The 22183-nt window shown below is 51.4% G+C and overlaps 9 protein-coding genes across 9 annotated transcripts; 2 read left to right on the top strand and 7 right to left on the bottom strand.

Moving 5' to 3' along the window:
* Positions 1-375: 375 nt before the first annotated feature.
* On the bottom strand, positions 376-3070 carry F5J12DRAFT_800186 (Phosphodiest-domain-containing protein). Its single transcript, XM_051744315.1, has 12 exons — positions 2770-3070; positions 2621-2711; positions 2548-2561; positions 2474-2491; positions 2383-2422; positions 2244-2330; positions 1991-2183; positions 1804-1865; positions 1564-1723; positions 1282-1479; positions 1041-1183; positions 376-938 (listed from the first exon to the last, which is right to left on the bottom strand). The coding sequence occupies exons 1-12, from the start codon at positions 3063-3065 to the stop codon at positions 627-629; spliced, it is 1614 nt and encodes a 537-aa protein (XP_051604000.1). The 5' UTR covers positions 3066-3070; the 3' UTR covers positions 376-626.
* F5J12DRAFT_762120 (putative undecaprenyl diphosphate synthase-domain-containing protein) lies at positions 3071-4535 on the top strand. Its single transcript, XM_051742138.1, has 5 exons — positions 3071-3374; positions 3424-3734; positions 3802-3906; positions 4041-4161; positions 4266-4535. Exons 1-5 carry the CDS (start codon positions 3150-3152, stop codon positions 4482-4484), a joined length of 981 nt encoding a protein of 326 aa, XP_051604001.1. The 5' UTR covers positions 3071-3149; the 3' UTR covers positions 4485-4535.
* An 88-nt stretch (positions 4536-4623) lies between these two features.
* On the top strand, positions 4624-5927 carry F5J12DRAFT_713580 (uncharacterized protein; the record flags this gene model as incomplete). The annotated part of the gene is made up of 2 exons (XM_051740844.1): positions 4624-4815; positions 4923-5927. 2 exons carry the CDS (start codon positions 4624-4626, stop codon positions 5925-5927), a joined length of 1197 nt encoding a protein of 398 aa, XP_051604002.1.
* A 147-nt stretch (positions 5928-6074) lies between these two features.
* On the bottom strand, positions 6075-7444 carry F5J12DRAFT_888218 (uncharacterized protein; the record flags this gene model as incomplete). Its single annotated transcript, XM_051747241.1, has 4 exons — positions 6075-7021; positions 7088-7190; positions 7253-7304; positions 7365-7444. The coding sequence occupies 4 exons, from the start codon at positions 7442-7444 to the stop codon at positions 6075-6077; spliced, it is 1182 nt and encodes a 393-aa protein (XP_051604003.1).
* An 845-nt stretch (positions 7445-8289) lies between these two features.
* F5J12DRAFT_800214 (arsenite S-adenosylmethyltransferase) lies at positions 8290-9996 on the bottom strand. Its single transcript, XM_051744316.1, has 7 exons — positions 9825-9996; positions 9628-9732; positions 9321-9560; positions 9183-9261; positions 8904-9127; positions 8691-8836; positions 8290-8627 (listed from the first exon to the last, which is right to left on the bottom strand). The coding sequence occupies exons 1-7, from the start codon at positions 9906-9908 to the stop codon at positions 8501-8503; spliced, it is 1005 nt and encodes a 334-aa protein (XP_051604004.1). The 5' UTR covers positions 9909-9996; the 3' UTR covers positions 8290-8500.
* Positions 9975-13788, bottom strand: F5J12DRAFT_800218 (Mg-transporting ATPase). The gene is made up of 12 exons (XM_051744317.1): positions 13718-13788; positions 13595-13651; positions 13371-13545; positions 12912-13309; positions 12526-12857; positions 12347-12466; positions 11086-12296; positions 10949-11019; positions 10789-10882; positions 10605-10730; positions 10448-10532; positions 9975-10389 (listed from the first exon to the last, which is right to left on the bottom strand). The coding sequence occupies exons 3-12, from the start codon at positions 13532-13534 to the stop codon at positions 10129-10131; spliced, it is 2862 nt and encodes a 953-aa protein (XP_051604005.1). The 5' UTR covers positions 13535-13545; positions 13595-13651; positions 13718-13788; the 3' UTR covers positions 9975-10128.
* A 764-nt stretch (positions 13789-14552) lies between these two features.
* F5J12DRAFT_800228 (Sir2 family histone deacetylase Hst2) lies at positions 14553-16424 on the bottom strand. The gene is made up of 5 exons (XM_051744318.1): positions 16080-16424; positions 15907-16023; positions 15759-15837; positions 15326-15642; positions 14553-15239 (listed from the first exon to the last, which is right to left on the bottom strand). The coding sequence occupies exons 2-5, from the start codon at positions 15967-15969 to the stop codon at positions 14703-14705; spliced, it is 996 nt and encodes a 331-aa protein (XP_051604006.1). The 5' UTR covers positions 15970-16023; positions 16080-16424; the 3' UTR covers positions 14553-14702.
* A 565-nt stretch (positions 16425-16989) lies between these two features.
* Positions 16990-17640, bottom strand: F5J12DRAFT_713585 (uncharacterized protein; the record flags this gene model as incomplete). Its single annotated transcript, XM_051740845.1, has 1 exon — positions 16990-17640. The coding sequence occupies one exon, from the start codon at positions 17638-17640 to the stop codon at positions 16990-16992; it is 651 nt and encodes a 216-aa protein (XP_051604007.1).
* Positions 17641-20224: 2584 nt separating this feature from the next.
* F5J12DRAFT_902939 (kinase-like domain-containing protein) lies at positions 20225-21810 on the bottom strand (the record flags this gene model as incomplete). Its single annotated transcript, XM_051748340.1, has 8 exons — positions 20225-20292; positions 20570-20735; positions 20786-20956; positions 21016-21139; positions 21192-21314; positions 21369-21473; positions 21531-21667; positions 21730-21810. 8 exons carry the CDS (start codon positions 21808-21810, stop codon positions 20225-20227), a joined length of 975 nt encoding a protein of 324 aa, XP_051604008.1.
* Between the last annotated feature and the right edge of the window lie 373 nt (positions 21811-22183).

A 22183-nucleotide genomic window follows, 5' to 3' on the forward strand; every position in this document is an offset into this window, starting at 1 on the left:
CATTGGTTAGCACCATTTCACGCGCGTAAGAATATAATTGCATACTCGGTCACTCGGGAAGTGCCGCCTGCGTCGGCGCCAACCTTGCTTTGCCGTTGTCAAATGCGGCAGGACGCAGGTTTCATAGTAATTGTATACAGAATCATGTCCGTCAAAGTGTTAAGAAATTCAACCAGCCCCCCTTGTTACGTTTATGAGATTCACGCATTGGATATGAGGTCTCGCGAAGTCACTGACGACTGCTCTTCACACGGGTTGCGGTACACATCTTCGTCCTCGGTGCACAAAATGGCCCGAAACGCAGAGGGGCTTCCCTGGTATAACTAGATGCCAGTAAGGTATCCGTACACAGCACATGGAGGGATCTGTATGTATCCTTTCGCAAAGTCCATGGACACTAGCTTCTACGCGACATCATGTATTGCTGCATATTGTGTTAGGAACCGCCTACTGCCGTTGGGAAATGATTGGAATCCCGCAACAGAACACTTAGACGCCACCTTCCGCATTAATATAGGACATAAGTTTACAATGAAGGGTGCAATAGATATCACGGCAAGCATCGTACGCCTTGATTACAAGCCTACGTGTCGACCTGGGTAACGAAGTTAATAACATTCCACAACCTATACCTCCAGATATCCATCCCAAAATCCAACTGTCCCGTTCGTGGCCGCAACATTGTCAACGTCCAACAAGCGCATCACAAGGTTATATATCTCGACATTCCGGAAGCCCTGCATGACGTGCTCGTTGTTTGCTATCGAGTGCCACCCGTTTACTTCCCCTTCCTCAGCTCGCACCGTCTCAGGCTCCCCGGTATCCAGCGTACGCGAAGACAACGCACGCGAAGCGATCCCTTTCGCACCTGTCGAAAACGGACCGTGCGCCACGAAGATCGCACGCATCGACGGCTCGTCATTGTCGTATCCGTGGTCCTTCATGGCGTCGATGCGTCAGCGTATGACATTATGGGAAGGCGAATGAATGGGGTAAGAGAAGAAATAACGAATCTAGAAAGGAATGGAATCCAGACGCACCCCATGGCTTTCACCCTTGCCAAATGCCTTGGTCGTTAACGCATATCCAAGTCGTGGCACAATCCAAATCGGGGCAATCCGCTCGCTAGCGGAGAAGTGGTACCGTTCTGGCATGGGTATCGCCACGTCTTCCTCGCCATCCCCTATAGATACCCGCAGCGGAGGCGGAAGAGCAGGGCACCAATCAACGTATCAGTTACCCAATCTACGCATCAATACGCCCCCAAGAGAAAAAAATCACCTAAGTCCGACCTACCGGTGTACGCCGCTGTCACGAATACATCAAACTTCCCAATATGCCTCGGATCCCTCGTTGCTCGCATCAACTTGCTTAAAACAGCCCTCTGATCTGTCCCTGCTCGGAATCTTAAACCCATGTTGGGCCATCCATCTGTGTGAGTGACCACTTCCCACGTTGGTTCGTCATCGCCGGGTGAACCTGCAGTTGGATCAGTTTTAGGACAGCGCTTGGACGGTACGTGGACCGGGACGGAGGGAGGCGCGGAAAGATGCACATACATACCAAGTATGCTCTCATCATCCACCAATATCCACTCCATAACCCTTGTATCTGCCATGCCATGGTCACTTACGAATATAACGTCCGCGATATCGGATAAATTCCGGGCGAGGACTTCGTGGTGTAATGAGTGCGCAAATCTGTCGACAGACCGGAGTGTTTCCTGGATTCGCATCGGTGTCAGGAATCAAGACCGGTTGCAAGTTAGGCTAGTGATATGGAAAGGGCGGAGCAAGGGCTTACATTGACCTCTTTGGACATTGGTCCGTGGGCGTGTCCTGCTTGATCAAGCGAGGGCTCATACGCTGGTGATGGGTGGCGTTCGGAGACGGTGTATCGTTATGACACGAAGTATTGAGCAAGAGGACAAATGTCAGATCCTCATCGGCGGGCTGACAACAAACTCTGGAAACGCCGCGCCAACACTCACCCAGAATCAGTTCCGGACGGCCTTCTACATCCATGTCTACCCACTGAAAGATCTGATCGAGCTTCTCCTTTAATGGAACCTTGTCTCTCCACGGCACATAGTAAGTCGGGGAAGAACCAGTCGACGTGACGGGTGGACCTGGCCACATAAGATTGGCAGTCTTCAACCCTGCTTGCTCGGCAGTCTCCCACATCTATTATGATTATATTTTCGCTTCACATAAATGCACGTCGAGAGTCAGAGGTAGACGTACCGGTTCACCGAGCCACCATGACGCGTTCAACGATGTTTCTGGGTGGTTGTATACAAACATGGAATTCGAAACGGGATCCCAGAATGACTGTTCGGAGTGTTGGCTAGAAGGAAATAGGATAGTAAAGACGGATACCTACGTTTGCGACTATCCCATGAGATTCGGGGTAAAGCCCCGTCCTACACGAATACAAGATTAGGGGTGTCTAAACGTATGTAGAGAGGACATACATGAGGGACCAATGATTGCTGTTCCAGCAATTGAATTAACAGGTTCGTTCCCCAGGCGAAAGTACAAAACTCACGGAAAAGTCAGAGTCTGGATGGCGTAAGAAGTGAATGGTGTAAAGGCAACGAATGGCTGTGGACAGGACGCACGGGGAAGACGGGCTTCATAAATTTCGCGCGCATTCCCTGCTTGCTAATGTCGAGCAGGTGAGGCGTTAGGCCTCTATCTAAGTAATCCGCTCTACACGTCATCGTGCGTGACTGTCAGGGTTGTGCGTCGAGGATATGTACATGCTTACCGCAATCCATCTATCGAAACGAGTATGACAGTGCGTTTGAATTCATGTGTTCCGTTCCACAGATAGCCTTCCCTTGGGCCTCCCCCTGATGCACTCGTTTGATGAGAGAGGTAGGAGACCCCGCCAAGGAGGAGCAGCCCCAACGAAGCGAGAGAAACGAGGGCGGGCTTCTTCCACTTGCGTTGACTTGGCTCGGCCTTGGTATTGCTCTTAACTTGTTCTTCGACGTCGCCGTCGACGTTGGCGAGCAGACGACGTGTTTCCTGGTCGTCGTTGGCAGTCGACGTGTCGTGCATGTCGCACAAGTTGACTGGCTGGGTCCCGCTGAGTGGTCCTATATAGTAGGTGTGGCTGTGCTGCACTATGAACTCATCCCCTCCATGTCGTACTACCTGTCTTGGCCGTTGCTTGCGCTCGTTGCACTCGTTCGACTCCCATTCGACTATGTACGACGACAGCTGACTTATTTACTTCTTTCCATCATCGCTACGGGACCAGTTCCGAGGCACATAGCCTTCGAGATGGACGGCAACCGCAGGTACGCGAGGAGGTTGGGCAAGGAGGGCAAGCAGGGTCACGGAGACGGCTTTCGAGCATTGCTGAGGGTCAGTGTATTATATTCTCGTAGTTTACGCGTTCCAAACTATCTCCAAGGTTCTCGAACTTTGCCTGCGTCTCCGCATTCACTGCGTTACCGTGTATGCGTTCGCTATCGACAACTTCAACCGCCAGAAAGACGAGGTCGATGCTCTTATGGAGATGGCCGAAATGAGACTCGTCGAGATTGCGGAGAAGGGGTGCGTCGTGTATTCATTCGTGCTTGTGCCGTCTTACTGGAACTCTCCTAGGCATTTGTTGGATCGATACGGCGTTCGTCTCAACGTCCTCGGAAAGCGCTCTCTACTCCCTCCAAATGTACAGGTTGCTATCGAGAAAGCAGAGTATATGACGCGTCACAACAAAGCGTATGTGTCCATATGCTCGTCTATTCAGCATCCGTATGCTCAATGTCCTTTGTCTTACGACGACCAGTGCCATCTTGAATGTCTGTGCGCCGTATTCTTCCAAGCACGAAATCACGACTGCTGTCGAGAGTGCGGTGCGAGAGGCCCTAGAGAGCGGGGACATGGACGGAAGGTACATATTCTTGCTCTTTTACTTCCTGCACCTTCCGCCTCTGCTACTCTGTTTATGCGCCTGGTTTCAGCCTTGCGTCTTACGTTCGCAATCCATACACCTCTGCTCCATCCGCTTACTGTTCCTACCCTCAGCACGATCACCGAAGATACCATCGAGGCTCAGCTCTCCACTAGTCTTGTGGGCAGTCCACCTCTTGACGTGTTTGTCCGCACTAGTGGCGTGAAACGATTGAGTGCATTCCTGACATGGCAGGTGCGCATGCCGTCTTGCACCCATCCATACTTCCCCACCCCGCTTCCCCATATCGACGCTGATTGTTGTCATCCACACCCCGCTGCACCAATCTCTTCTTGAAGTGCAATGAAAACACTCAAATCCACATGGTCGATACCTATTGGCCTGATTTTGGCCTTCGCGACTTCATACCCATCCTTCTCCAATACCAACGTAAGGATCTGGAGCTCGGAGCAGGGTGCCTCCCGTCCGATGTGAAGAGTGTTTGTATGCTGCAAGAGTGCACATTTCTAGGGTTGCAGGCAGAGCTTTCAAATGGACCTTTAACGAGTTCAAGCTAACCTATTACAGTACTGTACGTTCTACGACGGAATGGTTAGAATGATAATTTGTGACCTGTGTCTGATCATGTGACATGTGTTTTATCATTGCCTATCAACGACAGCCGTCCATCAGCATCAGCACCCAACACCACCACCGATGTCCCCCAACCCACGCATATTCGACATCCGGGGCCAGTCTCTCAAACTCGAGACAGAAGCGGATGTCGAGCCCCTCTTGAAGGGTTACGACCCCAAGTACATCGAAGAAATCTATCTCGGCGGAAACACGATCGGCGTGGATGCTTCAAAAGCGTTTGCTGCATTCATCGACAAGACAGAGTCTCTACGCGTAAGTCATCGTCATCTCTCTTATCCTGTTTTTCACAAATCCACTCACTTCATCACCCATCGCTAACGCCACTACCGCATCCTACGCCCCTCCTTCGCAATATCCAGATTGCTGATCTCTCCAGCATCTTCATTGGTCGTCTCATCTCCGAAATCCCTCTCGCACTCACTCACCTCTGCACCTCACTTCTCCCAAAACAAACCCTGACCCTCATCGATCTCAGCGATAACGCATTCGGAGAACGCTCCATAGCCCCGCTCCTTCCTCTACTCACACACAACCGTTTCCAAACCCTTCGTCTCAAGAATAATGGGCTAGGTCCTGCAGCTGGAATACAGATCGCGAACGCACTTCGCGAATCTGCAAAGTTGACAAAAGCGGAAGGAAAGGTATCAAATTTGAGAACGGTCATATGCGGACAGAACAGGCTGGAAAATGGATCGGCTTCTGCGTGGGCTGCAGCGTTCGGAGAACATGGAACATTAGAAGAAGTGAGGATGCCCCAAAATGGAATATGGATGGCTGGCATACGAGAGCTAGCGAGAGGATTGAAGAAAAATCCGAACCTCAGATACCTCGACCTTCAGGATAACACGTTCACAGATGACACCGACGAAGGCCTGATGGCTGTTGACGCGTGGGCGGAGACACTAGCAAGCTTGCCTGCGCTTGGAACGCTCAATCTGTCGGATTGCGTGCTATCTCATGACGGAGAGGTCCCGTCCATTCTGCAGAAACTCGCTTCCGGATCAAATAAGAGGCTTGTCGACCTGCAACTACAAAACAACAATCTGGATGTATCGTCTGTCACAGTCCTGGCTGACGCCATCTCTACCCACCTCTCAAGCTTAAAGCGTCTGGATCTCCAAGATAACGATGCAGACGAAGACGACGAAGTATATGATACCCTTCGGGAGGCACTTACAGAGCGTGGAGGAAGACTTGTTGTCACAGAGGAGGATGAAGAAGAAGAAAAGGCAGCAATAGAAGCAGCCAAGGAAGAGGAAGAGGAGGAAGAGAAAGCAGCGGCGGCACCCACCAAAGTAGAGGTGGCCCTCGAGAAAGAGGCTGATGAACTTGCCAATCTGATGGGTAAAGTACATATACAGTGATCCCCTTGATATACCACGGGGTTGCGGTAGATGGATGATACTGTAGAATACGACCAAGTATTGAACACTGCAGGCGCAGAGGACATGTATATACCATACTACATCTAATTGGAAGGTCCACTAAGGACTTGGGACTACTGCGATAGCCTATCGCAACTTGCACACTACCCACTTTCCAACTGCTCCCTCCTTCCTTCCAATGTGGCCATCCCTCTCCCTCTCCCTTATCCATTCATCAAACGGGATCTTTCCCGTCCCCGGAACACTCTCCGTCCCCTCCAAAGCAACGCCTTCAACACTCTCCAATGCCAAATACCGTTCCAACCACCTCTTCACCTCATCTCCCTCTGAAATTTCCCGGTATGCACTGCGAAATACGACCCACGCACGGCCACGTGCTTTAGCACGGAGGCGGGACAAGAGCACTCGGAAAGCTGTTCGCGCTAGGTCTAGGGTATGTCGGGACGGTATCGCCTGCGCGTTTGGAGCTGTCTTGCGTAGGTGAGAGTTGGAAACGGATGTTGAATGGACGTGTATGTTCGAGTCCCGCTTGGAATCCCCGCCTACTGACGCCACCAAGTCAAACACGCTGCTCCCCCTCATCAACTTCTCAAACTCCACGAAATCGCATCGCCCAAGACACCTCGCAACGGCTCTTACCCATCCATACGTCTCTGATTTTCTGTCTAGTATGCACTCCGGGATGCTTTTCAAAGTGTCGAAGTAGGCTCGTTGAGAGGGGTATGTGATAACGAGGGTATGGAGGAGCATTAGTATCGCTGTTAATGAGGCAGAGGACTGAGATGTGGATTGGGATTGGGACGACTGGAGAGGTCGAACAATGGTGGTGTACATTCCCGGAACGAGTCGCGCAAGTATGGACGTCGTATCCAACATACCCACCGACGACTCAAACATGATCGATAAATAAAGCGACGTTTCGTACACTGCATTCAAAATGGAGATGTCCATTTCAGTAAACGCACAGGATAGAGAGAGAGAGGGTAGCTGGAATATCACCCATCGACATGACGAACCTTCCAATGCGAACTGGTCGTTGCGGCCTGAGGATAGGAGTCCTTCGCGAAGTTTACCTACAGCAGTTCGACCAAGATGAGGATGAGCACCGAGCACCCAAAAAAGTTACCGGAAGGACGTACGAAAAAGAATAAGAACATTCGTCTGACTCTCTACTCTTTTTCTCTTTGCAGACTCATTCTGGCACACCGGTTCGCTCAGACACTCTTCCCAAAACACGGTCAGCTATAATCCAGAAATGGATGCAGTCAGCACCATCAACATACCGTTTTCCCCTAAGCACACACCTTCCCATTAATAAACTCCAGATAAGCTTCCTGCACGCGAAAGTCCTTCAACCTACAGGCTCGAATCTATCAGTGAACCTCAATCAATCAACCAAACCCGCATTGTGCTCACGAGTCACCGTCTTTGTCTGTGCCACTACTCCGGCTGACAGAGGGAATGTAGTCCATTTGACTTGCTTGATGGGACGTCATGATGCTCGTCCGAGGCGGGCACCACCTACTCTCGCCTCCTCTACCTCCTGCACGTCCACGAGCCCGACCCCGTGCTGGAGGATCGCTGGAGTTCTTGGGACCAGGTTGGGCAGGCACATGCCCACGCCCACGCCCTCGTTGACCTCGACCTGCTTGCATTGACCACGTCGTAGATGGGGAATTAACTTTTGTATAAGTAATCTATGTATAGAGTTCCAGTATCAGGACGTCGTGAGGGTAGGTCAAGACAAGCAAGGAAGTTCATACTCACGAGGTGGCAACCTTTATGGACGACCCTTCAATCCTCCCATTCCACCCTTAGACCTCCCGATAACCCACAAACCGTCATCCAATCCACATCCGTCGTTGCTTTCGCTGTACTGACTATGATACAGATGAACAATCTTACCGGGATGTGTACGATAGCTTTTCATGTTAGCTTCCTCTCTTCTCCACCTAAATCTACAGTCTCACTGGAATCACGACTACAATGCACAAGAATACGGTAGGAACTACCCCAGACTCCATCGAATCCTGCAGTTATTCGCTACACTCATCCAGCGCCGCTGAGCAATGCGACAAACGAAGTGTGTGTCGCGACACAATCCGATGGCCTCCTCCAAGTCAAGATCGCAAGCGCGGCCTCGGAGGGGACCATCAGATTCTGTCGGCCCGACGCTGTATCCCTGTAGTTTTGTATACTAGAATGACCTCTTGAGGCTCTACCAAAACCCCTGCGCAGACCTGGGAGAGGACATCGTGTTGACCGTATCACTTGAGGATGGAACTTGCGTCTACATTACCAGAAGATGTTCGCATCCTCTTTTCGTTTCTCCACGGCTACAGCGATGCCGGCGTTGAACCACTTCACAAATCTCTGTATCATGCCGTTGCAATCCAAAAGCGACATGGTAAAGTACTTAGCGAGCACCACTTGCTTTGGCTTTCGCGTACACAATAATACCACGATTCGATATGCAAGGGACGGTCCCAATGAGCCTGTCGATGTCTCTGTACAAGCACATCCCGGCCGCACCCCTCCTTCATCTATCCTCGTCAGTCCGCATCCCTATCTGTCAAGCCATCGTCCCCCCCAAACCTCTCCTTCCACTCCTTAATCCCACCTCTCATCACAAGTGCCTCCGGCCTCGTATCGCCCTTGGCATTCAAATAATCTTGGTACCTGCAACGGATCCATTTGTCTCCTCCATGTAGTTCGACCGTAATGAGGGTAAGAGATACGCACCATCTTGCACATCTCGGGCCTCTTCCGTGCGAGCTTCCACAGTAAAACACCACCTGTTTCTTCTCTCCAAACCTCTCGTAGAAACTCGGAAGATCGTCGTAGAACGTCTGAGCAGGACACTGCACACTTCCTCGTACGTGCCCACCCTGTCCGTACATGAAGGTTTCGTAAATCCAAACCGCAACGATACACAAGAAAAGAAAACCGGCGCACCGCATGATCTTTCCTCCTGACATCGATTACGACATAGTCGCCTTGCTTCTCACTTCCATTCCTCATCATATTTGCCACGTCCCCGCAATCCAAGTGCTGAACTTCGGATACCGGTGCCGGATATGCGGTCCACCAGTCTCTTAGGGCCGATTCGAGGGGAAGATATCCATCTTCCTCCTTGCGAGGTGGTTTCACGGCGTGCAGACGATAGAATATTTTGTTATCTGCTTCGTAATCGAGTGCTTGTCCCATCGAAGAGCATCGAAGAGATGTACACACCATTCATCGCCACTTCCGGTTGGCTACCATGATTATACACAGCATCGACGACCAGTTTCGAGCGCAGGCTCTCGGGGATCTGTGAACCAGCGCCCCTATCTAGAAGCGATCCTGGTGTCCTGAAAGGAAAATACTCACATCTTTCATACTGAGAACGACACGCCCTCCTGGCTTGACCACTCTCCAGATCTCGTTACCTAACTTCTCTTCCTCCTGCCGTTCCTCAGAATCAGATCGGAGAGACCACATCGATACGACGCAGTCCACAGAGTCCGATAAGACAGGTAACTCATCCGTCTGTAAGACATGTACGAATGCGACTCGAGGTGGTCTTAGATCCCTTGCGGTAGCAGTGCGTCTAGCTTGGGCGATGGCGTCCTTGCAGTCGAGCAAGGGCTTAAGTATGCTATGTCCACGAGCAAATACGTTTTCCATTGAAACATACCAAGCGCTCGTCGATGCCTATAACTTGACCCTTGTCACCTACCCTCTTCGCGATGTAGAGAACCCCAGATCCAGTGCCACATCCCAGATAGAGTACCGTTTCTCCCTGTACGCACCAATGAAACACGATCAAGCGTTGAAGAGTAAGTGATCGTAAACCTCCACGTAGTAACGTGTTAACAGTAGATATGCACAAACCTCTGTCACGGAAGCAACATCGATTAGTCTGGTGCAACTAATCGGATCGGTGCTGTCGATAGCTTCTTCGCCTACTGAGGTCATCGTCGGGTGTGTTGTGCATTTACGACAGGATACGTACTTTTATAATTACTACTTCCTTTCATGACACCCGAGACATGCCAGATCGGACGAATTCCCGCACACACTCAGGGGTCGATGAATGATCGAATTCTCACAAACGTCCAGCTGTCGAATTGCATCTAGATCTTATGTACTTTCAAGTCTACGGAGCCCGTTCCTACTGCACCCCGAATCCCAACACTCAAAGCCACTCCTTAAATCTCATCTGATATAACACCTTCACCGCATGCACCACACACGCATACGCCGCAATGATGCCGACGAGGTACGCATAAAACTCGGGATGAGGTGGCCTCATCTGCAACGCCGAATTCACTTTGGGAATGTAAGGAATCGCCATGGATATACAGGCCATCCCGAAGGTGACCAGCACGAGGGGCAGTGAGGCACGGGATTGGATGAAGGGGATTTTACCAGTTCGGAGAAATTGGATGATGAAGAGCTAACAAGTATTTTGGGGTAAGATGAGATGAGAGATGCGAGGGGGAAAAGAGGCGGACCTGCGTCAATGATCCCTCCAAGAACCAGTTCGTCTGCGCAAGCGGTACCAAAGGCGAATCAGCCGTCCTGATCCCATAGTGGAACCTGTCCATTTTCGTCCATCCCACATCGTCAACCCCGAATCCAACTTCGAAAGGGAAGATAAATCGCACGTACCAGTTGATACAGAAAGTCGTGATATCAAATGGGCTGGAGAACGGCCCAAGACAAACCATGAACCTGATAATGGAGAGTGCGCTCCAGGTTCTAGGAGTCTCCAAGTACTCAGGATCGACGTTATCCCTGCACATACCCACATGATCAGAACCCGACACGACACAAGCCAACGGCATGGACATACCAAGGGATAGATCCCTGAGAGAAATCATATAGCAGGTTCTGGGTCAGGAGCTGCAGTGGAAGCATTGGCTGGTAAGGCAACCACGCGGACGCAACTGGAGATAAAACAAATATTAATATTCATGATCAGTCATTGCTCATCCCTGCCACATCGAACGTACCCAACACCGAGAAAACGTTTCCGAAGTTCGACGAACACGCCATTTTGATGTATTTGACGGTGTTCAGGAGCCTAGCCACATGACACCCAGTCAGCCCACCAATCGCACCGAGGCACGGAAGACAGAAAGAAACATACGTGATCCTGCCCTGCACCACGCCGAGCGCCACTACACCCAAACTCTTCTCGAGCAAAATCACGTCTGCAGCTTCCTTCGCAATCTCCGTCCCTGAATCCACAGAAATTCCAACATCCGCACCACGAATCGCGAGCGCATCATTCACACCGTCACCCAGAAATGCGACTGCTCGGCCACCGTCCCCGGCACGTAACGCTTTCACGACCTCAAGCTTCTGATACGGTGAAAGCTTCGCAAAAATGACAGCTCGCTCGACGGCTTCTGCAAACGCGTCCTTATCCTTGGAGAGTTCGGCGAGTTGAGGGCCCGTCACGATCAGATCGGCCTCGCTAATGGCACCGACAGCCTCTTCGTCCCCCTTCGCCGACTTTAGCATCACGTTGCGTGCATTCAATAGACCAAGGTCGCGTGCGACTTTTCCGGCCACCGCTGGCGCGTCACCCGTAAGGATACGGACCTGGACGTTAAGTTTGGATAATTCTTTGATAGCATCTGCCGCATCCGGTTTGAGTGGATCCAAGAGGCTCACGAAACCGATGAAGACAAGATCCTCTTCGTCTGCTGTGCTGATAGTCATGAACGTCTTGACCGCGGCACATTTGCAAGCCACAGCAACGAGCCGTAAGCCCTCCTCATTCAACCTCTTCGATGTGTCGAGGATGGCACGGCGATCGTCCTCTGTCAATGTGGTATACGCTGTGCGTTCAAGCTTGAAATCGGACAGGGATGGCGAGAACGACTGCTGCTGTTGCCGATACATAGAAACACATCTCTCCAGTACCTCTTCAACGGCGCCTTTCGTGATGAAAAGACCCTCTCCATCTGCGGAAGGACGAGACACAAGAACAGAGAGAAGTCGGCGCGTGGAATCAAAAGGAACTTCGCCATGCTTGTGCCAGCTATCTTGATGACCGTCTCCAGAGGCAGCCCCCTTTTCGTTCGCGTGCACATGCTCCACGATGGCACGGTCTATTGGGCTACGGGTTCCGGTCTGCAAGAGGGAATTGATGTATGCGAGCTTGATGGGGAGTTCTGAGTGTTCGCCATTGCTGGAAACAGAGGTGGAGACGCTGACCAAGTCGATGGTCAACGTGCCTGTTTTGTCTGAACATAGAACCCTGACAGCGCCCAAATTTTGGATGGCGTCGAAGCGCTTGACAATGACATTTTTCTTAGCGATACGGACGGCGGAGAGCGCAAGATTGGACGTCTTCCAGACATTGCTTAGTGTACGCGAAACGGTGACAGAAGGGGACGTACCACAATCATGGGAAGCATCTCGGGCGTAATGCCAACAGCAATGGCAATGGCGAACATGACAGCACCCTTCCAGTCATGGCTGACAGCTCCCTGCACTATGAATACAATGGGTGCCATAACCTAGGAGGCGTCAGTGCCCTGTTATCACTTCCCAAGGGAGTACTAATTGTCCCACTTACGGCCATAAAACCCATCAGAACGTAACTGACTTTTCTAATCCCAATTTGTATTGCATTCTCCGGTCTCTTTCTATTCAGCTCTTCAGCGATACCAGCCATATACGTATCTTTCCCGGTCGAGATAACGACAGCACGTCCATTCCCAGCAGACGCAGACGTTCCGGACAAGCATACGTTGTCGTTGTTCAAGAGGTGGAACGCCTCAGATTCAGGCGCAGCGATCAGACGAAGCGTCTTATCGACCGGCATCAGTTCGCCCGTGAGAGAGGCCTGTGCGACGGCCAAAGCCTCAGATGATATCAGAACACAATCCCCGGGAAAAACGTCGCCGCCTAAGAAACATCGTTAGCAAGCCGGTCAATGAAAAACAAAGATGTGAGACTGACTGGCTACAGCGATCACATCGCCGGGGACGACAAGCTTCTGGTCGATCTCCAATTCTTGGGCAATTCCATTGACACGCCGAACGACACGAACTCTGGTGACAATGGATCTAACTAATTTGAGGGCCTGGACCATAGACTTCATTTCCTGCCAGTATCGCAGGCCGGTAGAAGCGACGACCATGGCCATCATGACGACAAACGTGGCAACATCTTGCGTGGCGATATTGACACACGCGAGGACGACCAACAGGACATTGAATGGGTTCCAGAGGGCAGTCCACAGGATGGACAAGGCAGCCAAGGGGCGTTCGGCCACAGGAATATTCGGACCATGTTGCTTGAGAATTTCTGCAGCACTTTCCTCCGTCAGCCCGAGGGGACTCCAAGTTGGTTCAAGGCTACCGTGCAAATTTTCAGCAAATTATCACAAGACGTCATACCCCCCATACACAAACTCACACGAAGATCTCCGAAGCGGGTATCTGCGCGAATCGAGCTAATTTAGACGTCGCGAGCTGCTCGTGTGTCACGTGGTCGGCCGTCGGGGTGTCGGGCCCAGATATGTTTGGCGGGCGGCGGAAGGAAAGGAGACGGCATGTAAAAATAGTATCGACAAACGTCATTCTTGTGGTACCTGAATGCCATAAGTGGATAATCAGATAAAAATTTCCTATCTGAGCTACCTTTTTTCTCAGATAATGGAGGCGTTCAAGGGTGGGTTACCTGCGGCACTGTGCAGACTAGAGAAAACGAGAGCATCATCAGCTCTTGTGCAACCGAGCCTACGGTAAGGAGAATGGACGAACAAAGGCGAAGGTACAGGCGTACAAAAACTCCCATCTGTTGGAAAGCGTTGAGCTGAGGAGGCATGAACGGAGGGAACAAGGTCAAGATTATATGTGAGTCAGGAAATTTTTTACAGCTCCGACCGGACGTGCGGCGTCAGGAGATTTTCGGGCAATCCTGTCAGAGTGAGGCCCACCTGGGAACCTCATCATGCTGTCGGCCCTCCTGGCATATTCGCCATTGGCCAACACTTGTTACATACTTCGGTTAAATGAACTGTTAATAGACCGTATACACATAATAAGACGGCGGCAGACGGGTTCACGTACTGTCCGACAAGCTGCTTACATAATAGTTAGGATCAACGGACCTGTTTTCCGCTGCGGCAAACGTCGGATCGCAGGAGAATCTCCTGGTGAGATGATAATGTTTCTACTAGTACAGTGGGCGAATCCGTGGGCCACGAACTGCCAATGCATTACACAGTGGTACATAGATGCGAATGAAAACGCCCCCTTCGGAGATGAGAGAAAATATATTGCTGGAGCTAGTCCTTACTGGACCCTACTACATAATGGTCCGGAAATCAAGTTACTGATTGACATGTGCATCAGGGCCTGAGGACGCTGATTGAGGGAGGAACCATTCAATATCAACATTTGTCCCACTGTAGTGATGCCCTCAACCACGCCCCACCACGGCCTGAGAAACCGAAGTGGTTCTAACCCAAGATGGAGTCGGTGGCAGTTACTCTTTGCAAGATCCCGGAGGTCTTCCAGGGGGTCGAAGGTGATAAACTTGAAGAATGCATGAGACTCTGTGACTCTCAGTGATAGGAGATACAGATCAGAACGAGGTCGGTTAAGATGACAACTTGTTGCGTTGTGGGATGCCTATAATAGCCGGGCCTGGAGATTAATTAAGCTGCCAACTGGAAAGGCCTGTTCTTCACATGAGGATATCGTCGCAAACGAGCATGGTAGTAATGTGATCATAATATCATCTCTACAACTTCCCTTCTGAACGCTCACGCTTGCCACCATCTTTCTCCTTATCCACGTCATTTACCTGCCTGGTACAACTTTCCTCTTCATCCTCGACTATTGCAGGTATCGCCTCTACGCCAGTTGGAACTTCGGTACCAGCCCTCGGCTCTGACACGTTCAGAACGTTCTCCAAATCCTTCCTAACCTGCTCCAACTCGCTCTCTATTTTCTCCTCCGCCGCTTTGTCGGAACTACCAGCCACTTCGACCCCCTCGGCACCCATAGCTGTTTCTGCCCATGTCTCATCGAGTTCGTCCTCCCACCCCAGTTCCTGACACAACGCCCTCACGATTTCGTCACATTTCCCGGTAAACACCAGATCGTCCGGTTTATCGAAATCGCCTACTTCGACCAGATTGATGAGTACCCGCGGACAGTCTTCTGGAACGCAGTCGACAAGCGAGGCAAACGGATACACGGTCAATGACGTGCCAATGACAATCAGTAGGTCCGCTTCTTGAAGCAATGGAATCGAGCTGTGGAATTTGTTTGGTAACTATGCCACCAAGGTCCGTCCACGCCGACGGCGAGGGGGGAACGTTAATATTGGAATGGAACGGAACATCATGAGATGGAACGGACCGATTCCCCAAAAAATACAATACCAGGCTTAGCCAACCCTCCACACCCCTCGCATCTCGGGATCTCTTCTTCCCTAATAGCCTTTTTCATCTTCTCATCCTCATATGGTGCCTTGCAATCTATACAGCGCTGCGTCGCGAAGCTTCCGTGGGCTTCGACGATTTTGTGTTCTGGGACACCCGCTTTCCGTTCGAGCGTATCAATGTTTTGGGTGAAGCATGTGTGTAGAAGTCCGCGAGAATGGAGGAGTTTGATGAACGAGTGGGTCAAAGTCGGTCGGTATCGTTCCGGGTAAATCTCTTTGGCTAGGGTGTAGACTTTGTTGGTAACAACAGTGGTGGTGGCAGCGAAGCATTGTGAATCATAATGGGATATCAGACGTTATGTGAGTAGGCAAGATAAGGATAGGCTGGAATTAGAGGGCGGAGCGTACAGGGAACAGGGTTATTTCGGAAGAAGGATATTTGAAAGACTGCCTCTGGGTATGGAAGGTTTAGCCGGGCAAGGTTAGCCTATGTGGGCAGGGTTATCGTATATACATAACGTGATGTGGCACAGAGATTGCAAGCTTGACTGCTCACATATAGACCTGTCGTGATGTTGGAACGTTCGTGGACCCTGAAGGGTATGGTCCTGGAGGGCATGCTTACCAGTCTTTGGGGAACGGAAGTCCGGGATGCCAGCTGCAGTACTGATGCCTGCACGAAAGGTGCCACGTTCAAATCCAAGTGGGTCCAGGAGATGTGTGTCTTACCTGCTCCTAGCTACGATCAAGACCAGTGAAGCCAAAATGCCACACATATAAAGGAACAGCATTGTAACATTACCATGAGGAAGACCTTCTGACACTGGTCAGATTTCATGTAGTTGGCAAGTGCCTTGAGATCATTTCCATGTAAGCATTTCTTCTGACTGCCAGACGTTGATATGGGGTTGAAGCACATGGTGATGGTGGTGGTTGAGTGGGGCCGTGCGAGACCCTGGACCCCGCTACAATGCGTTATCTTATCTACGAGAGATTGACAGTAGTCAAATGCAATGAATATGTACGTGAATACGCCGTCATTGCAGGGGGCAAGTCAACACGCTCAGAACGCCCAAGATGCAAAACATCACAGTTGCTTTACCTCACGTTGACCTCATGCATCTAACATACTAGATACTGAGAACAAATATAAGATTTATCTGAGGATAAACAGAGTCAACTTATGTAAACTACGCGAGCAGGATGTCATGACCAGGACAGCGTTGCAAGACGTCACGAGACAGCGTAACCAGCAAACAGGGGGCTGAAAGGAAAAAGAAGTGATAACTGGACGTAAATGCATGAGGGTTCGTTGCCAACTAGTATAATGTGGTGTAAGTGTAAAAAATGACAGGTTGAGGGTGAGGAAGAATGGTTGAGCTTAGTATGCTTTAACGGATGTCGATAGCAATAGATAACAGCAAGGGGGAACGGCAGCAGACGACGGAATCAGAGGAATGAAAGTATGGGGTATGTATAACGGATCCATATCTCCAGGAGCCAAGAAAAGACAGATGACAATGTATATAATGAGAGCAAAAGGTGAGAGTAAGGACCAGCCAGGAGAACTAGTGAGGTCGTCCAATGAAGGAGAAAAGAAGAACCGAGGTAAAACGAAAGCTAGGGAAGAACATGAAATCTAGGCGATCAAGGTGCGGGACAACCTTCTGGAGACCGTCTTGCCAGGCACTATCGCCTTGATCGCACGTCGGACCAGCGCAGCGGTGTTCTTGTTATCATCCTTGGACGTGCGTGGCGTGGAGCGGATTGCATTACTGCAGGTGGTGAAGCCAAGCTCGTCGATGGATGCTCGGCACCAAACATCATCGCTGGATACAGGAGGGGGCATTTGACGTTTGCTAGTGCCGAAGACGCCGAATGTACGAGAATGGCCTGCGGGTAACTTGCCGGCATCCAAAGGAGCGGTATTCTGGAGGGGTCTGAAATTATCGGATTGGTATCCCTTGCCAACTCGTTTTACACCAGTAGTGGCCATCAAAAAACGGTCGTAAACACCCTCCAAACGACGCCTCTCAGGGGAAGGTGGCAGGTTCTGGAGTTCGCCGGACTCGCGGGGTGGATAGGGCTCAACGTGATACGGCGATGCCGTCAAGTCATCGTTCAAATTTTCTACCAACCTCGGAGATATCGGCGTCGCAACGAACAAGCTCCTGTCGAGGACGGCAGACAAACGTGGTGCGGTTGGCTTCGCTGGAGTACCTGCGGTTCCCAAGTCAGACTTCGAAAGAGAGAAAAAGCATTGAAGTGGGGGAGATATACTCACCTGCATTGAGTTCCATCTCCAACTTGGCCACGTCCCTGATGTGTCGATCCAAATTCCCATACGAACGGCTCTTCTCTCTTCTCTTCGATGGGGTTCCTATACTCAACATGTCATCTTCCCCGGACTTGTCCTTTTCCTGCGCAGGGGACCGCGTCGAAATTGTCGCGCGTCGTTGACGCGGAGGCGTTTGGCCAAGCACACTCAGCGTCGGAAGAACGGGGCAAGAAGACTCGGGAGCATCGATGTAAGAAAATGACATGCTCTGATCTCCGCGTGCAGGTGATAGAGGTGCATTAGGATCAGTCATCTCGGCGAATATTTGGTTCGCAGGTAGGTGTCGGCGGGGGAGACGAGATGAACGAGTCGTATTACTATTATTATTGTGCTGGGATTGACGAAGGCGGTTGTTTTGAGAAGACGAGCGGGAGACAGGTACGAGAGGGAGAGCCGTAGGCTCAACAATACTTGTCGACGCGAAGTTCTGACGTGTCTCCTCGACGACCTCTGTATCCCACAACACAACAGTCACACCTCGCACGAAAAATAATGCCGCTCGGACTCACTCTCGACACTTTGTATCCATAGATTCATTCTGTCCATGGCGATCTCCTCCTCAGACCGAATATTCTCCCAGCTAAATCGTCCTTCGCCCGACCGACGAGACTCGAAATCAATCTCAATCGATTCAGGAGAGGGACACCATACTGGGGTCGTACGGCCAGTCAACTGAGCTAGCGTCGAAGACTTGTAAAGACGAACTCCTTTGTCTGTACACTAGGATATCAATCAACCGCAAAACCTCAGAAAAGCTAGAGTCGCACCTATAGAAGCCTTGATGCTATGCTTAAACCCACTTAACGCCGACTCGCTCGTTCGGCGCACTTCAACAGGTAACCCGCTGTCTGTCCTACATCAGCACGGGTACACCCATACGAATACGTGGGAATTGGACTTACCATCAACACTCTTCAACACTTCCTCGGACTTGCGTGCCCGCTGGTGGTGGTCCGGGCCAAGGGTCTTCTGATCCAACGTTAACGGTCCATTACGAGACGACAAAATCTGTGCGGACGCTCTCACGGCGATCGTGGCAACCTCGATCTGACCCTTCTCGGCATTCGGGGGTCCGGACCCGCCGGTCAGAGTCGAAGTGGCCAACCCAGACGCGGAAGAAACGACGGTCGTTGTCGTGTGCATCGTTTGCACCGATCTCCGCCCGACGAGTTCGGGGTTACTGTGCGAAACCCTAATGTTCACTGCTTCATCGGGTATCTGAACTTCTGGTTCTGGTTTACGCTGATTAACAGCGGTGTGGCCCTGAGCTTCAGCCTCAACCTCCGCCTCCACTTCCGAGTCCAAATCTTCGGCATCGTTGACGTCGCTGGATCCCGAAGTCGTCGTGGAACCAGAATAGGATCCGCTAAGGACAGTCGATGCCCTATTCATCTCCCTCAATCGCGCTCTCTCCCTCTCCCAGTCCATCATTCGATCTCTCACGCTACCCTTCGTCACGTTCGTCCCGATGGATAAGTTAGCCAAAGCAGAAAGCGAGACAGAAACATCCGTCACATCACGGTCCTTCGGCGTCGACTTTGCGAGGGGCTGGAACGACGATTGAGACTGAGACTGATTGTGATTCTGCGCGTCAGGTATGCCAAACGGTGTCCTCGACTCGACCCTGTCGTTCAACATCCTTCCACGTGAATGGATGCTAGACGGTGCGACGCGCGGTAGATTTTCCTTATCGTCATCCTTCCTCGTCACTACACGCCCTCTCATGTTCGTGTGCGAAGCAATAGCACTCTCATTCCCAGCACCAATACCGCGCTTGCCTTGTGCTCCCTCATCTCTAGCTCTCCCACCTTTCACCTTGGGTGGCCGTTTCGAAGCAGCACCCATACCGACACCATGCGCACTGAGATCAACGTTCCGCGCGAAACCCGTAAGATCCACTAGCGCACGCGCACGCGAACGAGGCGGCTTTCCAGAGAGTTGTTTGGAAGCAAAGGTGGTGGCAACGGAGGAAGTCATTGTCGGTGTGGGCGGGAACAACGCCGCATGAACGGGTGACACATTCCTTGTAGCTGCTACGCCGTCCAAGGGGTGACTCGGCGACTCGTCCTTGACCAGGCGCCTGTCCGGGGAATGTGACAACTGTCTAAGAGGTTGTCTGCGTACTTTCTCTGCTGTGCCCAATGACGGAACTGCTGGGAGGGACGGTGCTCCCGCACCCGATCGTGGCGACGGCTGACGCGGCCCAAGAGGTTTCCTAAGCGATGACACTGACCTAGTAAGGGAAACAAGTCTCGGGGACTTGGCGTTCACGGATTTGTTCGAACAACGCGCGCACGCGATATTCTCCTTGTCTGTAACAACATCCTGGTCAACATTCTCCATATCGACCCGTTTGACGGGCTTCACAACAGGAGACCCCTGTACAGTCGACAGCTTACGCCCTTGGCCCGGTATCTGGCCTCGGGTGGTCGTACCAGGAAGCGTACGAAGCCTAGGCTGAGACTTCGACCTAGATGGCAGAAGTGCATGGGATCGCTCATGAGCACTCTCTTTCGTAAAGTGCGCAAAGTCGTCACTACCGCGCGAGGGAACCCTGGAACGCGTGGCCGACGTCGGCGTAGCGGTCTCCGCCCTCGATGTGCTCTGAGAAGCTGTGCGAGACTCAGCACGAGAAGCGGATCTGGATGCGGACGATCGGGACGCAGATCTGGATCCAGACCACGGAAGCGACATGTCGAGGAGACGAGACATGGATGTATCCTTGTCCTTGACTTTGTCTTTGGAGACATCCCGTAACGCCGCCAATAAGGTGGGGGTGCGTACATGAGAGCGAGTAGCTGGGAGTCCAGTGGAGGCGGATTTCTCTGGGTAGCCGTGCGGATCGTCAATTTTGGATCCACATCATTGAAGGGGCACTCACTATGACCAGCCTTTCCGTTGATCATAGGAGACGGATTCTCCCAATAACCATCAAGCAACAACTCGGTGGTGGTACACCGCAAATCGGCATTGGGAACGATCATACGCTTCAGGAACCGTTCCACTGCATTGGAGACGGAGTAGCTGCCCACCCATTTACCTCGCATCTTCACAGGGTAAGTCTATGACGAGCTGTACTGGTGCACAACCGACTTACCGTGCGGTCCCAGTACTTCTCGAGGTCTTCCTTTTTCTCAAACACTTCGCCCTCCTCGTACTCGAAGGGTGTGCGTCCCACCAATATTTCGAAGAAGGTTATACCGAGAGACCAGACGTCGGATTTTCGCGTATCGTGAGGCATGCCACGAGCTCGCTCGGGAGACAGATACTATCCAAATGATAAGTGAATCATCACGTAGCGCACACAGTGACAAAATAGACGCGTACTTCGGGGGTGCCGTATGTCAAATTGCTGTGGAAAGCCTTTGGTGATTGCATGTCGTATTTTTCCGCGAATCCGAAGTCGACAAGGACGGGAACGTTCGCTTGAGAGAGGAGTATGTTGGCGGGTCTGGGATGTATATATTAGAAGTGCATATAGACTGGAGAGACGGTGTGCATACTTGATATCATTATGAACGACGCCACGCGTATGCAGGAAATGTGCACCTGAGAGAAGAGATCGGAACCACTCTTTTGCGCGTGGTTCAGAGACTTCGACCGGAACTAGAGTGGGGAGGTAGGCCCTTAACAACAAAAACGCGTCAGCGTGGGACGCATATGCCGACGACATCACGTACATGGTGATGAGTGCGTAGGATGGCGTTATGATGAACGAATGAAAGGGAATGATAGAGGGATGAGGATCATGCTTGAACGACCGAACTATCTTCATCTCATTCCATCTGTGCGAACTTGCCGTCAATGCTGGGGTATATATGCGTTAGGAATGGATGACGTACAGAGAGCGCACTCTCGCGGCTGTGGTGGGCGTTTTCGAGCGGTGCACTAGCTTGACTGCTACCTCTACGTCTCTCTGCTTTGCAGGCGAAGACTTTGGACGACAGAGCCATACGCTGCCCCAGTTACCGAAACCGATCTTGAGGGGTGCAGCGTCAGTAAGGGGGTTGCTCGCACGAGAAGCGAATAAGATAAGGATACCTCTTTAACAAAGTGAAGTCGCTCGGCGAGGAGTTGGTCAGATAGTGAGAATACGTCGTTTGTGTCTGGGGGTGAATCCATCGTTACTGCGTCAGGTTGGATGTTCGTCTGGTGAAGAGAGGTGTGTGGTTAGGATGCTTAGGAATGTGTTTTTGTAAAAGTACACAGCAGACAGGAAGACAAGCCAAGAGATTGAAGAAACGAGACCAGACACGGGTCAGTCAGCTGCACTTCGGTCGTCGTTGCTGTCGGGGGTTGACTGCAGTTCCCCAGTCTCGTCGGCGGATTAATGTGGTAGGTCGAACACTGAACAAACAAATGTCAATAACGCGTACAAGACAGTATGAGTCACGTGATGGAATGTCATATCCAACACGTGCATCACACGAGGCAACGGGCGACTCGCCGAAAGAATGCACAGCGATGTTGCACAGAAGTCGTCTTGCATCGATTT

The sequence above is a fragment of the Pisolithus orientalis genome (genome assembly GCF_024613125.1).
Source record: "Pisolithus orientalis strain OTSU chromosome Unknown F5J12scaffold_3, whole genome shotgun sequence".
NCBI lineage: Eukaryota > Fungi > Basidiomycota > Agaricomycetes > Boletales > Pisolithaceae > Pisolithus > Pisolithus orientalis.